The sequence below is a fragment of the Rhinatrema bivittatum genome, chromosome 1, assembly GCF_901001135.1.
Source record: "Rhinatrema bivittatum chromosome 1, aRhiBiv1.1, whole genome shotgun sequence".
Lineage (NCBI taxonomy): Eukaryota > Metazoa > Chordata > Amphibia > Gymnophiona > Rhinatrematidae > Rhinatrema > Rhinatrema bivittatum.
The window spans coordinates 485,108,993-485,123,236 of record NC_042615.1 but is presented as its reverse complement, the minus strand read 5'-3'; the positions used below and the strand labels follow the sequence as shown (position 1 = coordinate 485,123,236).

The window sequence follows — 14,244 nt, the reverse complement described above, 5'->3', positions numbered from 1 at the left end:
TTCTCTCTCTCTCACCCCTCCCCGCACTTCCATCTCTCATCACCTTCCCTCCCCCTCCCTCTCCCTCCTCCCTCTCACCCTTCCCTCCCCTCCCTCACCTTCCCGCCCTCCCTCTCTCACTCACCCCCTCACACCTTCCCTCCTCCCTCTCTCACATCCCCTCACCTCCCTCCCTCTACACCCCCTCCCCACCTTCCACTTCCCTCCCTCCCTCTCCTCAACCCCATCCCTACCTTCCCGTCCTCCCTCTCTCACCTCCCTCACACCTCCCTCCCTCTCCTCTTCACCTCTCCCCCCCTCTCTCTCACCTCCCTCTCTCACACCTCCCTCCCCCCCCTCTCTCTCTCACCTTCCCCTCCCTCTCCTCAGTCACTCCCCCTCTCTCAATCCCCTCCCCTTTAAGCTCATCCACAACTGGCAGATCTCGGGGGGGGGGGGGGGGTGTCCCTCCCGCGCGCGCGGCGCCGCTACTTCTCCTCCCGCTCCTGCCAGCAGATCTCGGGGGGCTGTCACTCCCGCGCGCGCGGCGCCGCTGCTTCTCCTCCCGCTCCTGCCGGCAGATCTCGGGGGGCTGTCACTCCCACGCGCGTGCGGCGCCGCTGCTTCTCCTCCCGCTCCTGCCGGCAGATCTCGGGGGGCTGTCACTCCCACGCGCGTGCAGCGCCGCTGCTTCTCCTCCCGCTCCTGCTCGTCATCGCGGCTGCCGCCGCTCCTGCTCCTCCCACTCCTGCTTCGCGGCCGCCGCCACTCCTGCGGCCCCACCGCCATTTTTTCATCGCTGCTGCCGCCGCTACTGCTCCTCCCGCTCCTGCGGCCCCACCGCCATTTTTTTTTTCGGGCACGCACGGCTCTGACAGACGTGCTCGCCCGCACATGCGCGGTAGAGCTGCTCTCTACTGCGCATTTGCGGGCCGTCGGTCAGAGCCCATTTATAAGGTAGATATTATGATATTCTCAGTTTTTGTTCTCAATTCCTTTCTGAATTAGTCTTAACTTTCTATCTGCCTTTTTGCCCACCACCACACCCCAAGCCAAAGATTTCAAGGTATTGGCCACAAGGACTCCAAGGTCCTTTTCCTGGGTGGAAACTTCTAACATGGAACCCAGCATTGTGTTTCTGTAGTTGAGATAATTTTTCCCTTATGTGCATTAACTTTGCATTGGTCCACATTAAACTGCACCTGCCATTTAGATGCCCAGTTTCCTGGTCTCAAGGACGACTTACCTCCATGCTGTCCACGTCAATGCGAGCACGCACGCTGAACTTCTGACCAATCAGGCGCAGCTTCGGCACGCAGTACAAGAGCCGGTCATTAAACTGTAAACAAAGATTTTCATTCTGAGACTCCGTCTCCACTACAGTACATCTGTGGTGTATTAGTATGTGCATGGGATGTTGGCTATTAGTGGGAGCGGGCCGAGGGTGCGCCTGTGGTAGATATACACAGTGCACAGTCCATCTCCTGATGAGGTTCCACGAATGTGGAGCTCCACGCTCAACACATTTCCACACAGCTAAGATCTCCTTCACTCCCAACACTGAGAGACTCTTTCCATCTTGCCCTGGGTGTCTCCCTCCCTTATTTATTTTTTTGGGGGGGGTAGGGGGGAACGCCCCCTCTCTTAGGGGGCCTGACAATTACCAGTATTAGGTATCTGTCCTGGGTCATCCCTCCCTTTTTTTGGGGGGGGGGAGGGGGAACGCCCCCTCTCTTATTAGGGGGCCCGACAATTACCAGTATTAGGTATCTGTCCTGGGTCATCCCACTCTTGGCAGATAGCTTGAGGATATGGCCTTCCTTGATGAGTTCGTTAGTGGGGCTGACAATGTCTTCCTCCCCTCCTAGGAGCTCGTAGACCTTAAGCAGCTTGTGCATTCTTTCCTGCAAGAAATGGAGAGAAAAATGAAGGAAGGAGAGGTGTCCTCTATGTGCTCCCTCTTACTCTGTCATCCTGTTGTAGAATCCATTAAAGATAAACCACATCCTGCATTTTATACACCACTCTCCCGCTACAGCACATATTAAAGGGATTTTAGCCGCTGTATTATGCAGGAGCAGAGCTAGGAGAGGCAGAGCAGTTCCACCGAGGCATTATCAGAAGGCTCCGTTCTCATAGTTACTGCCCCCTTTAGCCCGCCTATCACTGCTGCCAATCCCGGAAGTACAGGAAGCCATCTTACCATCTTGCGAATGGCTGCGTTGGAGTGCTCTGCTGCAGTAGCAATCAGCTGCAAGGACTCTGCATAGCACAAGGGAAGGAGAAAAGTCAGCCTGTGGTATCACTAGATCCCCAGCCCACCACACTCACAGGATCACCACCAGATGCTTCCCATCCCAGTCTTTTTTACCTTACACTCCTGCTGCAAGCTGGGACTTATCATTCACATAACTTGCAAGTTCCCTGGTAACCTGGAGCTTTGCAAGTGACAGATTCCTGGTGTCAGGCCAGGAGAGAGACAGGGACAGTGCCTGGAGCAAAAGACACATAGAAATGTGCCAGAAGCAAAGGAGAGACATAGATGTGCCAATAGAAAGAGAGAGACACAGAGATAATGCCTGAAGCAAGGGAGAGAGATAGAAACATGCCAGGAGCAATGGAGGCACATAAGGATATACCAGAAGTGAGGAAAAGAGACAGACATTGTCTGGCGTGAGGAAGACACACAGAGATAGTACCTAGAGGGAGAAAGACTCAGGGACAGTGCCTTGAGGGAGGGAGGGAGTCAAAGGAATAAGCCAGGCATGAAGGAGAGACACTAGGATGATGCCTGGAGGAAAGGAGGAAACACAGAGATGGTGCCTGGAGCAAAAGAGAATCACGGAGAGACAGCATCTGCAGGAGGAAGGGAAGGACTGGCCACTGCTGACTCCCTTCCCCCCACACCTCCAGGACAGGAATGAATCTGCAGTGATTCATTCCTGCCACTAGAAGTTAGGCAGTGAATCTCTGCAATTGCTCCAGCTGCAATGCTGATACCCCAGCAGTGCAAAGCTACCCCTTCAATTCCTGGTATGTTATAATAAAGTGTGCCCTCCCTCTCCCCATCCCAGTAGTGGGGAGGATCTCACTCTCAGCATCTCCATGATCAGGGGAGTCCTGGGGCAGGTTCAACAGATAGTCCTTCAGCAGCAGCTCATAGCGTGGAATCCTCTGCACTGGCTCCAGCATGTGGTGCTGTAGGGTCAGGCTCCCACAGGCCTCCTCCCTCTGAAAACACAGAAGACAATGTGATTGTGCAGTTCTTAGCAGCAGCAGTAGTAAAACAGTACAGCCCTTCCTTCCCTTCTCACCTGCACTTCATGAACGATGACCTTGAACTGAGATGACCTTTCCAGCCAAGCATTAACCAACTCCATAGCCCTGTCAAAGTTCTTCACATATTCTCCATACATCTTCAAGAAGGGGGCCAGCTTCTGCAGGATGTCCCCGATGCGGGGGTTACTGTCCCTAAAGGGGGTGGGAGAAGAAAAGCCCATCAGCACCTGCGGGAGGACAGTTCCCTCCTAGTGGCCTTGCCCTGCAAGGGGGGTGGGGGTGGGGGGGGAATGATTCTCCTCCACTTTCAAGGTTCATTCCTTGCTCACATGGCTTCTCCCTGAGAGTCAGGACAGGAGGAGTAAACAGCCATGAGAGGGTGCTACCTCAGACAGGTGGCAGCCTGCTGATATCCTTCATTTTCCACACCTCAGACGAGCACTCACCCATCTGTGTCCCTGACCTCCCGCACCTCAGACGAATGTCCACATCTCAGATGAACATTTTTCCACACTTGTGTCCCTGAGCTCCTAAGCCTCAGACAAATGTCCACCTACTGACATCCATGAGCTTCTAGGCCTCAGATGGATGTCTGCTTGCCCACAAATCCGAGCTCCCACATCCATACCAGAGTTCCTACATCTTGACAAATGTCCACCTACACACTTGCATCCCTGAGTTCCCACACCTCAGATGGGCACCTACCCATGTCCCTGAGCTCCCGTATCTCAGATGAGCACCCACATCCCTCAGCTCCCATGCCTAAGGCAAGTGATTCTGGCTGGTGACTCATTCTATTTTCCTATTTTGGTCTGAAAGCTTCATGTATGATGCACTTTTGGTACAGTGTATCCTGCAGCATCAGATATCCCCTGTCCCGGACCCGATCAGCTGGGTCAGGAGAGGGGATTAAGCCCCAGTACTGGGCAGCCAGAGCAGAAAGAGCTGGGTCGGAGCAGGGTGCACTTGGCTGTGAATCTCGCTCACCCTCTCCTTCCCCATCATTCCATTTTACAGCTAGTGTGAGCCGTGATCACTGCGAGTTTGTCCCACAGCACCTGGGACAGACCCAGACTGAGAGGGACAGGATATTGGTGAGCTGTCTTTTCAGTCAATAGCTGAATACTGAGGGGGGGAGGAGGGCAGAATGTACAGCCTACCAATGTAAATACTTCAGTCATGAGGTGGCAGCTAAGCATGGCCTAGCTGAGAGCACACTGGATCTGTACTTGCATGTTGGTGTGGCTCTCTCACTCTCGATGTCTGAGAAAGCAACACGTGCAGGCTTAGGCTCCAGAATAAACTTATGCTAGCAAACCTTCTGCTTCTCCTCACTCAGTCTAGACAACATGACAGCAGTGCACAGCACACCAAGGCCTGTGGGACACTCTGTTCTGCAGGGTGCTTCCAATCTCAAAAGCACTTTTGATAGAGAAGTAAATGAGGGCCTCCAAGTTCCTCCCCTCACAGCAAAATCTTTCCAAGGCTTTTTAACTGCTGTGTGCTGTTGGACGACACCGCATCCTGAAGTTGGGTTCATGGGATTCACGGTGGGAATGGACAAGACTGCTAGACGTCTAAAAGTGATCAGCTTAGAAATTCCAGGTGAAAAGGGGAATAAAATAGCAGTGAGGGTATATTACTGTCCACCTGGCCAGAATGAACTAACAGACAATGAAATGCTAAAAGAAATTAGGGAAGCTAACAAAATAAGCGGCACAGTAATAATGGATGATTTCAATTACCCTAATATTGACTCGGTGAATGTTACATCAGATCATTCTAGAAAAGTAAAGTTCCTAGATGAAATAAATGACTGCTTCATGGAGCAAATGGTACAAGAATCAACAAGAGGGGAAACTATTTTAGACCTATTCCTTAGTGGAACACAGGATTTGGTGCGAGAGATAACAGTTATCACAACATTATCAAACTGGACTTAATAACTGGAGGGAGCACACTAAAGAAATCTACTGAGGCAGCATTTCACTTTCAAAAAGGAGGCTATTATAAAATGAGGAAAATGGTTAGGAAAAAAACAGAAAGGAGCAACTGCAAAGGTTACAAGTTTAGCTCAGGCAGGATGTTGTTTAAAAATACCATCTTGGAAGCTCAGACTAGATGTATTCCACAGTAGAAAAGATGGAAGAAAGGCTAAACGACTACTGGCATGGTTAAAAGGTGAGGTAAGAGAGGCCATAATATCTAAAAGAACATCTTTCAAGAAATGGAAAAGGGATCCGAATGAAGAAAACAGGAAACAATATAAGCCCTGGCAAGTCAGATGCAAAGTACTGATAAGGAAGGCAAAGGAAAATTGGTTCTTATTTGCTAATTTTCGTTCCTGGAATCCCACAGATCAGTCCAGACTCCTGGGTTTTGCATCTCTGCCAGCAGATGGAGACAGAGAAGAAAAGCTTTACCAACACTGCTACTTAACCTACAGTGCCATCTGCAGTCCCTCAGTATGATCTATACCCAAGCCAAGATGAGGATAATTATAACAATATCTGAGACCCTCAATCCCCGTCAATGAGCAGGAGGAAGGTGGAGCCCCTATCAAAAAACTGTTCAAATAACGTTAAGCAGAACTTCATTTAACCAAAACAAAGTATTCTGCATCACTACATACTGCCATGACGAGAGGGTTTTCCTGTACAGGCAGAGTTATTGACTGCTCTGTGGTATTCCAGGAATGAAAATTAGCAGGTAAGAACCAATTTTCCTGTTTCTAATGTTCATAACCAAATCAGTCTAGACAAGTGGGATGTACCCAAGCTCCTCTATTTTGGACAGGAATGTGATAGCCCCGCACATAATAATTCTCTCCAAAGCCTGTGGAGTTTGGATTTCGGACATCCAATTGGTAATGTCTAGCAAAAGTGTGAAAAGACTTCCAAGAAGCCGCCTAACAGATTTTTTGTGGTGAGATCACCAGCCTGCACTTGGCCCATGGGGTCGCCTGCACAGAGTCAACTGAGACCTTAGACCGTCAGGCACTAGAAGACCTAGGCAAATGTTCACCAAGCCAATCACATTCTACAGCCAGCACACAGTAGTAGCCTTGGATGCTTTGCACCCAATTCCATGGTCCATTCCAAAGCACAAAGAGATGATCTGATCTCCGGAAATTATTAGTCACCTTGAGATACCTCAACATCACCCGCCTAACATCCAACACACGAAGCTCCCTCATGTGTGGCACTGCCGAATCCAAATTAGGAAAAGGTGGGAAGTTCCATTGTTGTAAAAGATGAAAAGTCGAAACCACCTTTGGCAGAAGTTAGGGCACCTTTCGCAAAGACACCCCATTCTCCGTAAATTGAAGAAAGGGTTCTCTACAAGACAATGCCTTAAGCTCTGAAATTCTTCTGGCTGAACAAATCACTACCAAAAAACACCTTCCGCACCGGCGGCCACAAGTGTTTCATCCTTCGAAGAACATAAGAACATAAGAAAATGCCATACTGGGTCAGACCAAGGGTCCATCAAGCCCAGCATCCTGTTTCCAACAGTGGCCAATCCAGGCCATAAGAACCTGGCAAGTACCCAAAAACTAAGTCTATTCCATGTAACCATTGCTAATGGCAGTGGCTATTCTCTAAGTGAACTTAATAGCAGGTAATGGACTTCTCCTCCAAGAACTTATCCAATCCTTTTTTAAACACAGCTATACTAACTGCACGAACCACATTCTCTGGCAACAAATTCCAGAGTTTAATTGTGCGTTGAGTAAAAAGAACTTTCTCCGATTAGTTTTAAATGTGCCCCATGCTAACTTCATGGAGTGTCCCCTAGTCCTTCTACTATCCGAAAGAGTAAATAACCGATTCACATCTACCCGTTCTAGACCTCTCATGATTTTAAACACCTCTATCATATCCCCCCTCAGTCGTCTCTTCTCCAAGCTGAAAAGTCCTAACCTCTTTAGTCTTTCCTCATAGGGGAGTTGTTCCATTCCCCTTATCATTTTGGTAGCCCTTCTCTGTACCTTCTCCATCGCAATTATATCTTTTTTGAGATGCGGCGACCAGAATTGTACACAGTATTCAAGGTGCGGTCTCACCATGGAGCGATACAGAGGCATTATGACATTTTCCGTTTTATTCATCATTCCTTTTCACATCCGGATGTCTCCCACAACATGGGAAATGATTCCAAAATGGCCACTATTCCCACGCTGAAGAGGAGAGACTTCACTAGCTTCTGCCACACAGGACGTCCTCCCCTCTGCAGATGCAGCCAGAGCCCCCTGTATTGCCTTTCCCTTTGGTCTTGCATCTCCTGCAAAGCCCCAACAATGAAGCACGATCTGTGCTCACTCCAAGCATGGCAGCATTTCTTGCGTCCCGTGGACACCTCCTTTTGCCTCTGGCCGCATTGTCTACTCGAGCTGACACTATAACTTCGTCAGCAGTAAAAATACAGGCCTATGGTGATTTCTGCCTATCTTCAGCTGTCCTGCGAGAGTATTAGCAGCCCACTCCAACCCATAACAGTTCCCCCTGAGTCGATTCATCTTACTATGTGGGGCTCTGATCCAGCAACTGTCTTCATTATTATCATATTATTAACCAAGAAAAACAAAAACATAATTTTGTACTTTCTTTTGCTGAGTTCCGGCATCCTGGGAGGGGGAATGAAGGTCAACTGGACCAAAGAGTGAGCCAGACCATTGGCTTTCAGTGTCCTCATCGCATTGGAACTGAAGCAAGTTAGGGTCTCCAAACCCCTGCTCAGCTACTCAACCTGGGGGAATAGTCCCTCCCAGAATCTAATACCCCAGGAAGTAAACAATCCTCTTGTGAAATTTTTTTTTTACCCACTCCAGACTGCAGGTTTTGCACTTCTACCATCTGCTGGAGACAGAGAAATATTGAGGGACTGCAGGTGGCACAATAATTTAAGTAGCAGTATCAGTAAAGCTTTTCTTCTCTGTCTCCATATGCTGGTAGGGAGACAACACTCAGGAGTCTGGACTGATCTCGAGAATGAACAAGAAAGAGAGAATTTGAAAAGAAGCTTGCCATGGAAGCAAAAACTCATAATAAAAACGTATTCAGGTACATTTGAGGTACAAAGTCTGTGAGAGAGTCAGTTGGACCATTAGATGATCAAGTAGTAATAGGGGCACTGAGGGATGACAAAGCCATAACAGAGAGACTAAATGAATTATTTGCTTCAATATTCATTGAAGAAGATGTCAGAGAGATACCCATGCCAGAAATGATATTCAAAGGTGATGATCTAGCGAGAGCACTGAGAAGAGAGGATCACTTTGCTGGTGGCTGGAAAGAATCAGTAAGTACTGCTTGGAGACATTTTTAAAACTTAAACGTATTGGGGAGAAGTAAAGTATTGGGGTATATTATTTAGTGTGTTCTTGTGCTTTGTTCTAAATAGGTAGAAAGGCAGACAACAAACAGAAGTTTGTGTGCTTTGTTTTAACTAGATAGAAAGGCAGGCAAAAAACAGAAGTCTGTGTGTTTTGTTTTAACTAGATAGAAAGGCAGGCAAAAAACAGAAGTCTGCGTGTTTGTATTTCACAACCCTCCCTCCCACCCACCCCAGCTCATCCTTTAATTTATAGGCAGGTGTCACTTTCACACTTACATTTTTTTTTTTTAAATTAGCCTTTTAACTTAAACTCAGAAATTCCCCACAACTTTTCAAGAGTTTGATCATTCCCTTGTATGTCACTACCAGATATATAGTGAATACACTAATACATTTAAAGGACCTAATCGTAATCATTCCTATAGCAACCTAAAACCTAACTAGGTACTGAACAAATTTAAGATGAAGGCAGCAGTCCAGCAGCAAGAGGGGGGCTTCCCAGTCTTTTGCATCGAGTGTCACATGTATGATTTTTTACCTGCTGGTGAGAAACTGTGTGTGCGCATCCGATGCAAAGACTTCCAGTCTCTCAGAGAACGAGTCTGATCACTGGAGGCTACAGTGGCAGACCTGGAGGAGCTGAGGCAGACAGAGAGCTATATAGATGAGACCTTCGGGGACATAGTAGCCATGACCCAACTCCAGTCTGGCAGCCCTGGTGCTGCCTTGGAGGAGGAAGGTCTCATGATCGGAGAGCATCAATGTGATGCAGCAGGAAATGATCCTGTAGCAAGGACCTGCTCTCCAAGTAGTGCATTGTCCTCTTGCACAGAGGATGTCTCTCCCAGGTCAGCTGTCATAGTTGATTCGATTATTAGGAATGGAGACCGCTGAGTGGCTGGTGGGCATGAGGATCGCCTGGTAACATGCCCACCTGGTGCGAAGGTGGTGGACTGCACGTGTCACCTAGATAGGATTTTAGACAGTGCTGGGGAGGAGCCGGTTGTCGTGGTACATGTGGGCACCAATGACATAGGAAAATGTGGGAGGGAGGTTCTGGAAGCCAAATTTAGGATCTTAGGTAGAAAAAAGAAATCTAGAATCTCCAGGATAGCATTCTCTGAAATGCTCCCTGTTCCACTTGCAGGTCCCCAGAGGCAGGCAGAGCTCCGGAGTCTCAATGCGTGGATGAGACAATGGTGCAAGGAAGAGGGATTCAGTTTTTTAAGGAACTGGGGAACCTTTTGGGGAAGGGGTAGTCTTTTCTGAAGGGATGGGCTCCACCTTAACCAGGGTGGAACCAGACTGCTGGCGCTAACCTTCAAAAAGGAGATAGAGCAGCTTTTAAACTAGAACAAAGGGGAAAGCCGACAGTCGCTCAGCAGCACATGGTTCGGAGAGAGGTATCTTCAAAGGATAGTAATGAAGGATTAGAGTTAGGGCAACCCAACAGAGAGATTCCAATAATAAGAAAAGTAGTCCAAGTTATTATAATTAAAAACTCACCTGAGCTAAATGATTGCAATTTATCCCTGTCAACTGAAAAGCAGAATGAAAATACAAACAAAAACACACTTTGAAATGTTTGTATGCTAATGCCAGAAGTCTAAGAAGTAAGATGTGATAGTTAGGGTGTATAGCAGTGAATGATGACATATACTTAATTGGCATCTCAGAGACATGGTGGAAAGAGGATAACCAATGGAATTGAGTACAAATTATATCGCAATGACAGAGGAGCATCTTGGTAGCGAGGTGGTGCTTTATGTCTGGGATGGCATAGAGTCCAACAGGATAAAATCCTGCATGAAATTAAATGAATAATTGAATCTTTATGGGTAGAAATCCCTTGTGTGTTGGAGAAGAGTATAGTAAGAGGAGTATCTACCATCCACCTGGCCAAAATAGTGAGACAGACAATGAAATGCTAACAGAAATTAGGGAAGCTAACCTAACTGGTAGTGCAGTAATACTGGGAGATTTTAATTACCCCAATATAGACTGGGTAAGTGAAACATCAGGGCATGGATGGAATAAATGACAGTTTTATGGAGCAATTTTATATCTAATTCTCAGTGCAGCGCAGGATTTGGTGTGAGAGGTAATGGTGGTGGGGCCGCTTGGCAATAGTGATCATAATATGATCAAATTTGAATTAACTTGAAGGGGGACAGTAAGTAAATCCACGATTCTAGTGCTAAACTTTCAAAAGGGAAACTTTCATAAAATGAGTAAAATAGTTAGAAAAAAACTGAAAGGTGCAGCTACAAAGGTAGAAAGTATAACAGGCGTGGATATTGTTAAAAAATACCATCATAGAAGCACAGTCCAGATGAATTCCATGCATTAATAAAGGTGGAAGGAAGGCAAAACTATTACCGGCATGGTTAAAAGGTGAAGTGAAAGAGGCTATTTTAGCCAAAAGATCTTCATTCAAAAACTGGAAAAAGGATCCATCAGAAGAAAATAGGATAAAGCATAATCATTGGCAAGTTAAATGTAAGACACTGATAAGACAAGCTAAGAGAGAATTTGAAAAGAAGTTGGCTATAGAGGCAAAAATTCACAATAAAAACTTTTAAAAATATATCTGAAGCAGAAAGCCTGCAAGGGAGTCGGTTGGACCATTGGATGATCAAGGGGTTAAAGGGGCACTTAGAGAAGATAAGGCCATCGCGGAAAGATTAAAGGATGTTGGAGATACCTGTTCCGGAGAAGGTTTTCATGGGTGATGATTCAGATCAACTGAACCAAATCATGGTGAACCTGGAAGATCTGGTAGGCCTGACTGACAAACTGAAGAGTAGTAAATCTCCTGATCCAGACGGTATACACCCCAGGGTTCTGAAAGAACTAAAAAATGAAATTTCAGACCTATTTCAATTGATTTGTAACCTGTCATTAAAATCAACCGATGTACCTGAAAACTGGAAGATGGCCAATATAGCCCCTATATTTAAAAAGGGATCGAGGGGTGATCTGGGAAACTATAGACCGGTGAGCTTGACTTCAGTGTCGGAGAAGATCGTTAAAACTTTTATAAAGAATAAAAATCACAAAACATTTAGATAGACATGGTTTGATGGGACACAGCCAACATCGATTTACCCAAGTGAAGTCTTGCTTCACAAATCTACATTTTTTTGAAGGGGTGAACAAATATATGGACAAAGATGAACCAGTAGAGAGGCTTCTAAGAAAACGAAAAAGTCATGGGATAGGAGGCAATGTCATTTTGTGGATTGCAAGCAGGTTAAAAAGACATGAAACAGAGAGTAGCATTAAATGATCAATTTTCACAGTGGAAAAAGGTAATCAGTGGAGTGTACTTGGACAGGTGCTTTTTAATATATTTGTAAATGATCTGGAAAAGGGTATGACGAGTGAGGTGATCAAATTTGCAGATGACACAAAATTATGTAGAGTAGTTAAATCTCAAGCAGATTGGGATGAATTGCAGAAGGACCTTGCGAGACTGGAAGATTGGTCTTCCAAATGGCAGATGAAATTTAACATGGACAAGTTCAAAGTGATGCATATAGGAAAAATTAACCATTGCTGTAGTTACACAATATTAAGTTCTATCTTAGGAGTTACCACCCAGGAAAGAGATCTAGGCGTCATAGTGGATAAGACATTGAAATAGTCGGCTCAGTGTGCTGTGGTGATCAAAAAAAGCAAACAGAATGTTAGGAATTATTAGGAGGGGAATGGCAAATAAAACAACGAATGTCATAATGCCTCTGTATTGCTCCATGGTGAGACCGCACTTTAAATACTGTGTGCAATTCTGATCACCTCATCTCAAAAAGGATATAGCTGCACTGGAGAAAGTGCAGAGAAGGGCGACCAAAATGATAAGGGGCATGGAACGGCTGCCCTATGAGGAAAGGCTAAAGAAGTTAGGGCTGTTCGGTTTGGAAAAGAGACGACTGAGGGGGGATACGATAGAAGTCTACAAAATCATGAAAGGGCTTGAAAAAGTTAAAGGAAAATTGGTTCTTACCTGCTAATTTTTGTTCCTCTAGTATCACAGATCAGTCCAGACTCCTGGGTTTTGCCTCCCTGCCAGCAGATGAAGACAGAGAAAATTTCACTGACACTGTACATACTTCAGTGTGCCACCTGCAGTCCCTCAGTTATGACCTGTACCCAAGCCAAGATGACAGCAACAAAAGAAAATTATTACTTACCTGCTAATTTTCGTTCCTGTAGTACCATGGATCAGTCCAGACCGTGGGTTATGTCCCCATTCCAGCAGATGGAGTCAGCCAAAGCTTTGAGGGGGCGTCACCATAAGTACTACTACCCCCTCTGCAGGAGTTCAGTATCGAGTATATCAAAGCCCGAGTAAACAAACAAACCCCGTATTGGATCAAGTTTAAAGTGAACGGCAACAAACAGCCGCACACCCAAAGAATGAACTGTAACCCTCCCACCAACGGGTAGGAGGACATGAATACAGCACGCCAACCCCAAGAGGGACTGCGAAATACAGTGAGAACTGAGAAATCGTGAAAAAACAGGAATGATCACTATCGCCCCATAGAAGACAGCTGAGCAGGATTACAACCCAGAAGTGGTGGGCGTCTGGACTGATCCATGGTACTACAGGAACGAAAATTAGCAGGTAAGTAATAATTTTCTTTTCCCTGTACGTACCTGGATCAGTCCAGACCGTGGGATGTACCCAAGCTTCCCTAAACCGGGTGGGGTCCTGCGAGGCCTGCTCGGAGAACCTGCTCGCCAAAATGCCCAGAGACAGAAGAAGGCGAGGTGTAGACGATAGTGCCTCGAGAACGTATGTAACGACTTCCAGGTGGCCGCACGACAGATTTCCTGTGGGGAGACCGAACGAGTCTCCGCCCAGGAAGCCGCCTGCGAACGCGTAGAATGCGCCCCGATGCCGGGCGGGGGAGTCCGCCCCGCCCCAGTGTAAGGAGCGGCAATGCTGGCTTTCAGCCATCGGGCCACGGTCGTCTTTGAGGCCTGGGAACCCTTCCGAGGACCGGGCCAAAGTACGAAGAGATGGTCGGAAGTCCGGAACTCATTCGTAGCCTCCAGATAGATACGCAGAGCGCGCTTGACATCCAGAAGTCGGAGAGCCCTTGGTTCAGACGACGAGAAAGACGGCAGTTCCACCGTCTGATTCACATGGAACGCAGACACCGCCTTCGGAAGGAAGGAGGGAACAGTGCGGAGCGAAACTCCGGAGTCAGAGAAGCGGAGATAGGGTTCTCTACGCGACAGGGCCTGCAGTTCCGAGATGCGTCGAGCGGAGCAAATGGCCACCAGAAACACTGTCTTGAGAGTGAGGTCCTTAATCGTCGCATTGCGCAATGGTTCGAACGGAGGTTCCGACATAGAGCGGAGCACGAGGTTAAGACTCCAAGCGGGACAAGGTTCCCGGACCGGAGGTCGCAAGTGCTTGACACCCTTGAGGAAACGCATAATATCCGGGTGCGACCCAAGGGCGGCCACCTGAACTCGCAGTGAATTATAGGCGAGCCCCTTGTCTACCCCCGCTTGTAGAAACTGAAGGATCTGAGGAACCGAAGCCTTTGTGGGTCTCGTGTTCTGGTCGGTGCACCACAGTTCGAAAACCTTCCAGACCCGAACGTAGGTCGCCGACGTCGAAGTCTTCTTGGA

At 47.3% G+C, this 14,244-nt stretch overlaps 1 protein-coding gene across 3 annotated transcripts in view; it reads right to left on the bottom strand.

The window, feature by feature from the left end:
* The window catches only part of FGD1 (FYVE, RhoGEF and PH domain containing 1), a 123,364-nt gene that overhangs the window by 31,947 nt on the left and 77,173 nt on the right, over positions 1–14,244 (bottom strand). For all 3 annotated transcript variants that reach the window (XM_029607736.1, XM_029607743.1, XM_029607751.1), the window contains exons 7-11: positions 3,294–3,450; positions 3,072–3,210; positions 2,183–2,241; positions 1,737–1,883; positions 1,226–1,318 (exon numbers count right to left, since the gene is read on the bottom strand). In XM_029607736.1, the coding sequence (XP_029463596.1) occupies positions 1,226–1,318; positions 1,737–1,883; positions 2,183–2,241; positions 3,072–3,210; positions 3,294–3,450 (595 nt within the window). The remainder of the gene's footprint in view (positions 1–1,225; positions 1,319–1,736; positions 1,884–2,182; positions 2,242–3,071; positions 3,211–3,293; positions 3,451–14,244) is intronic.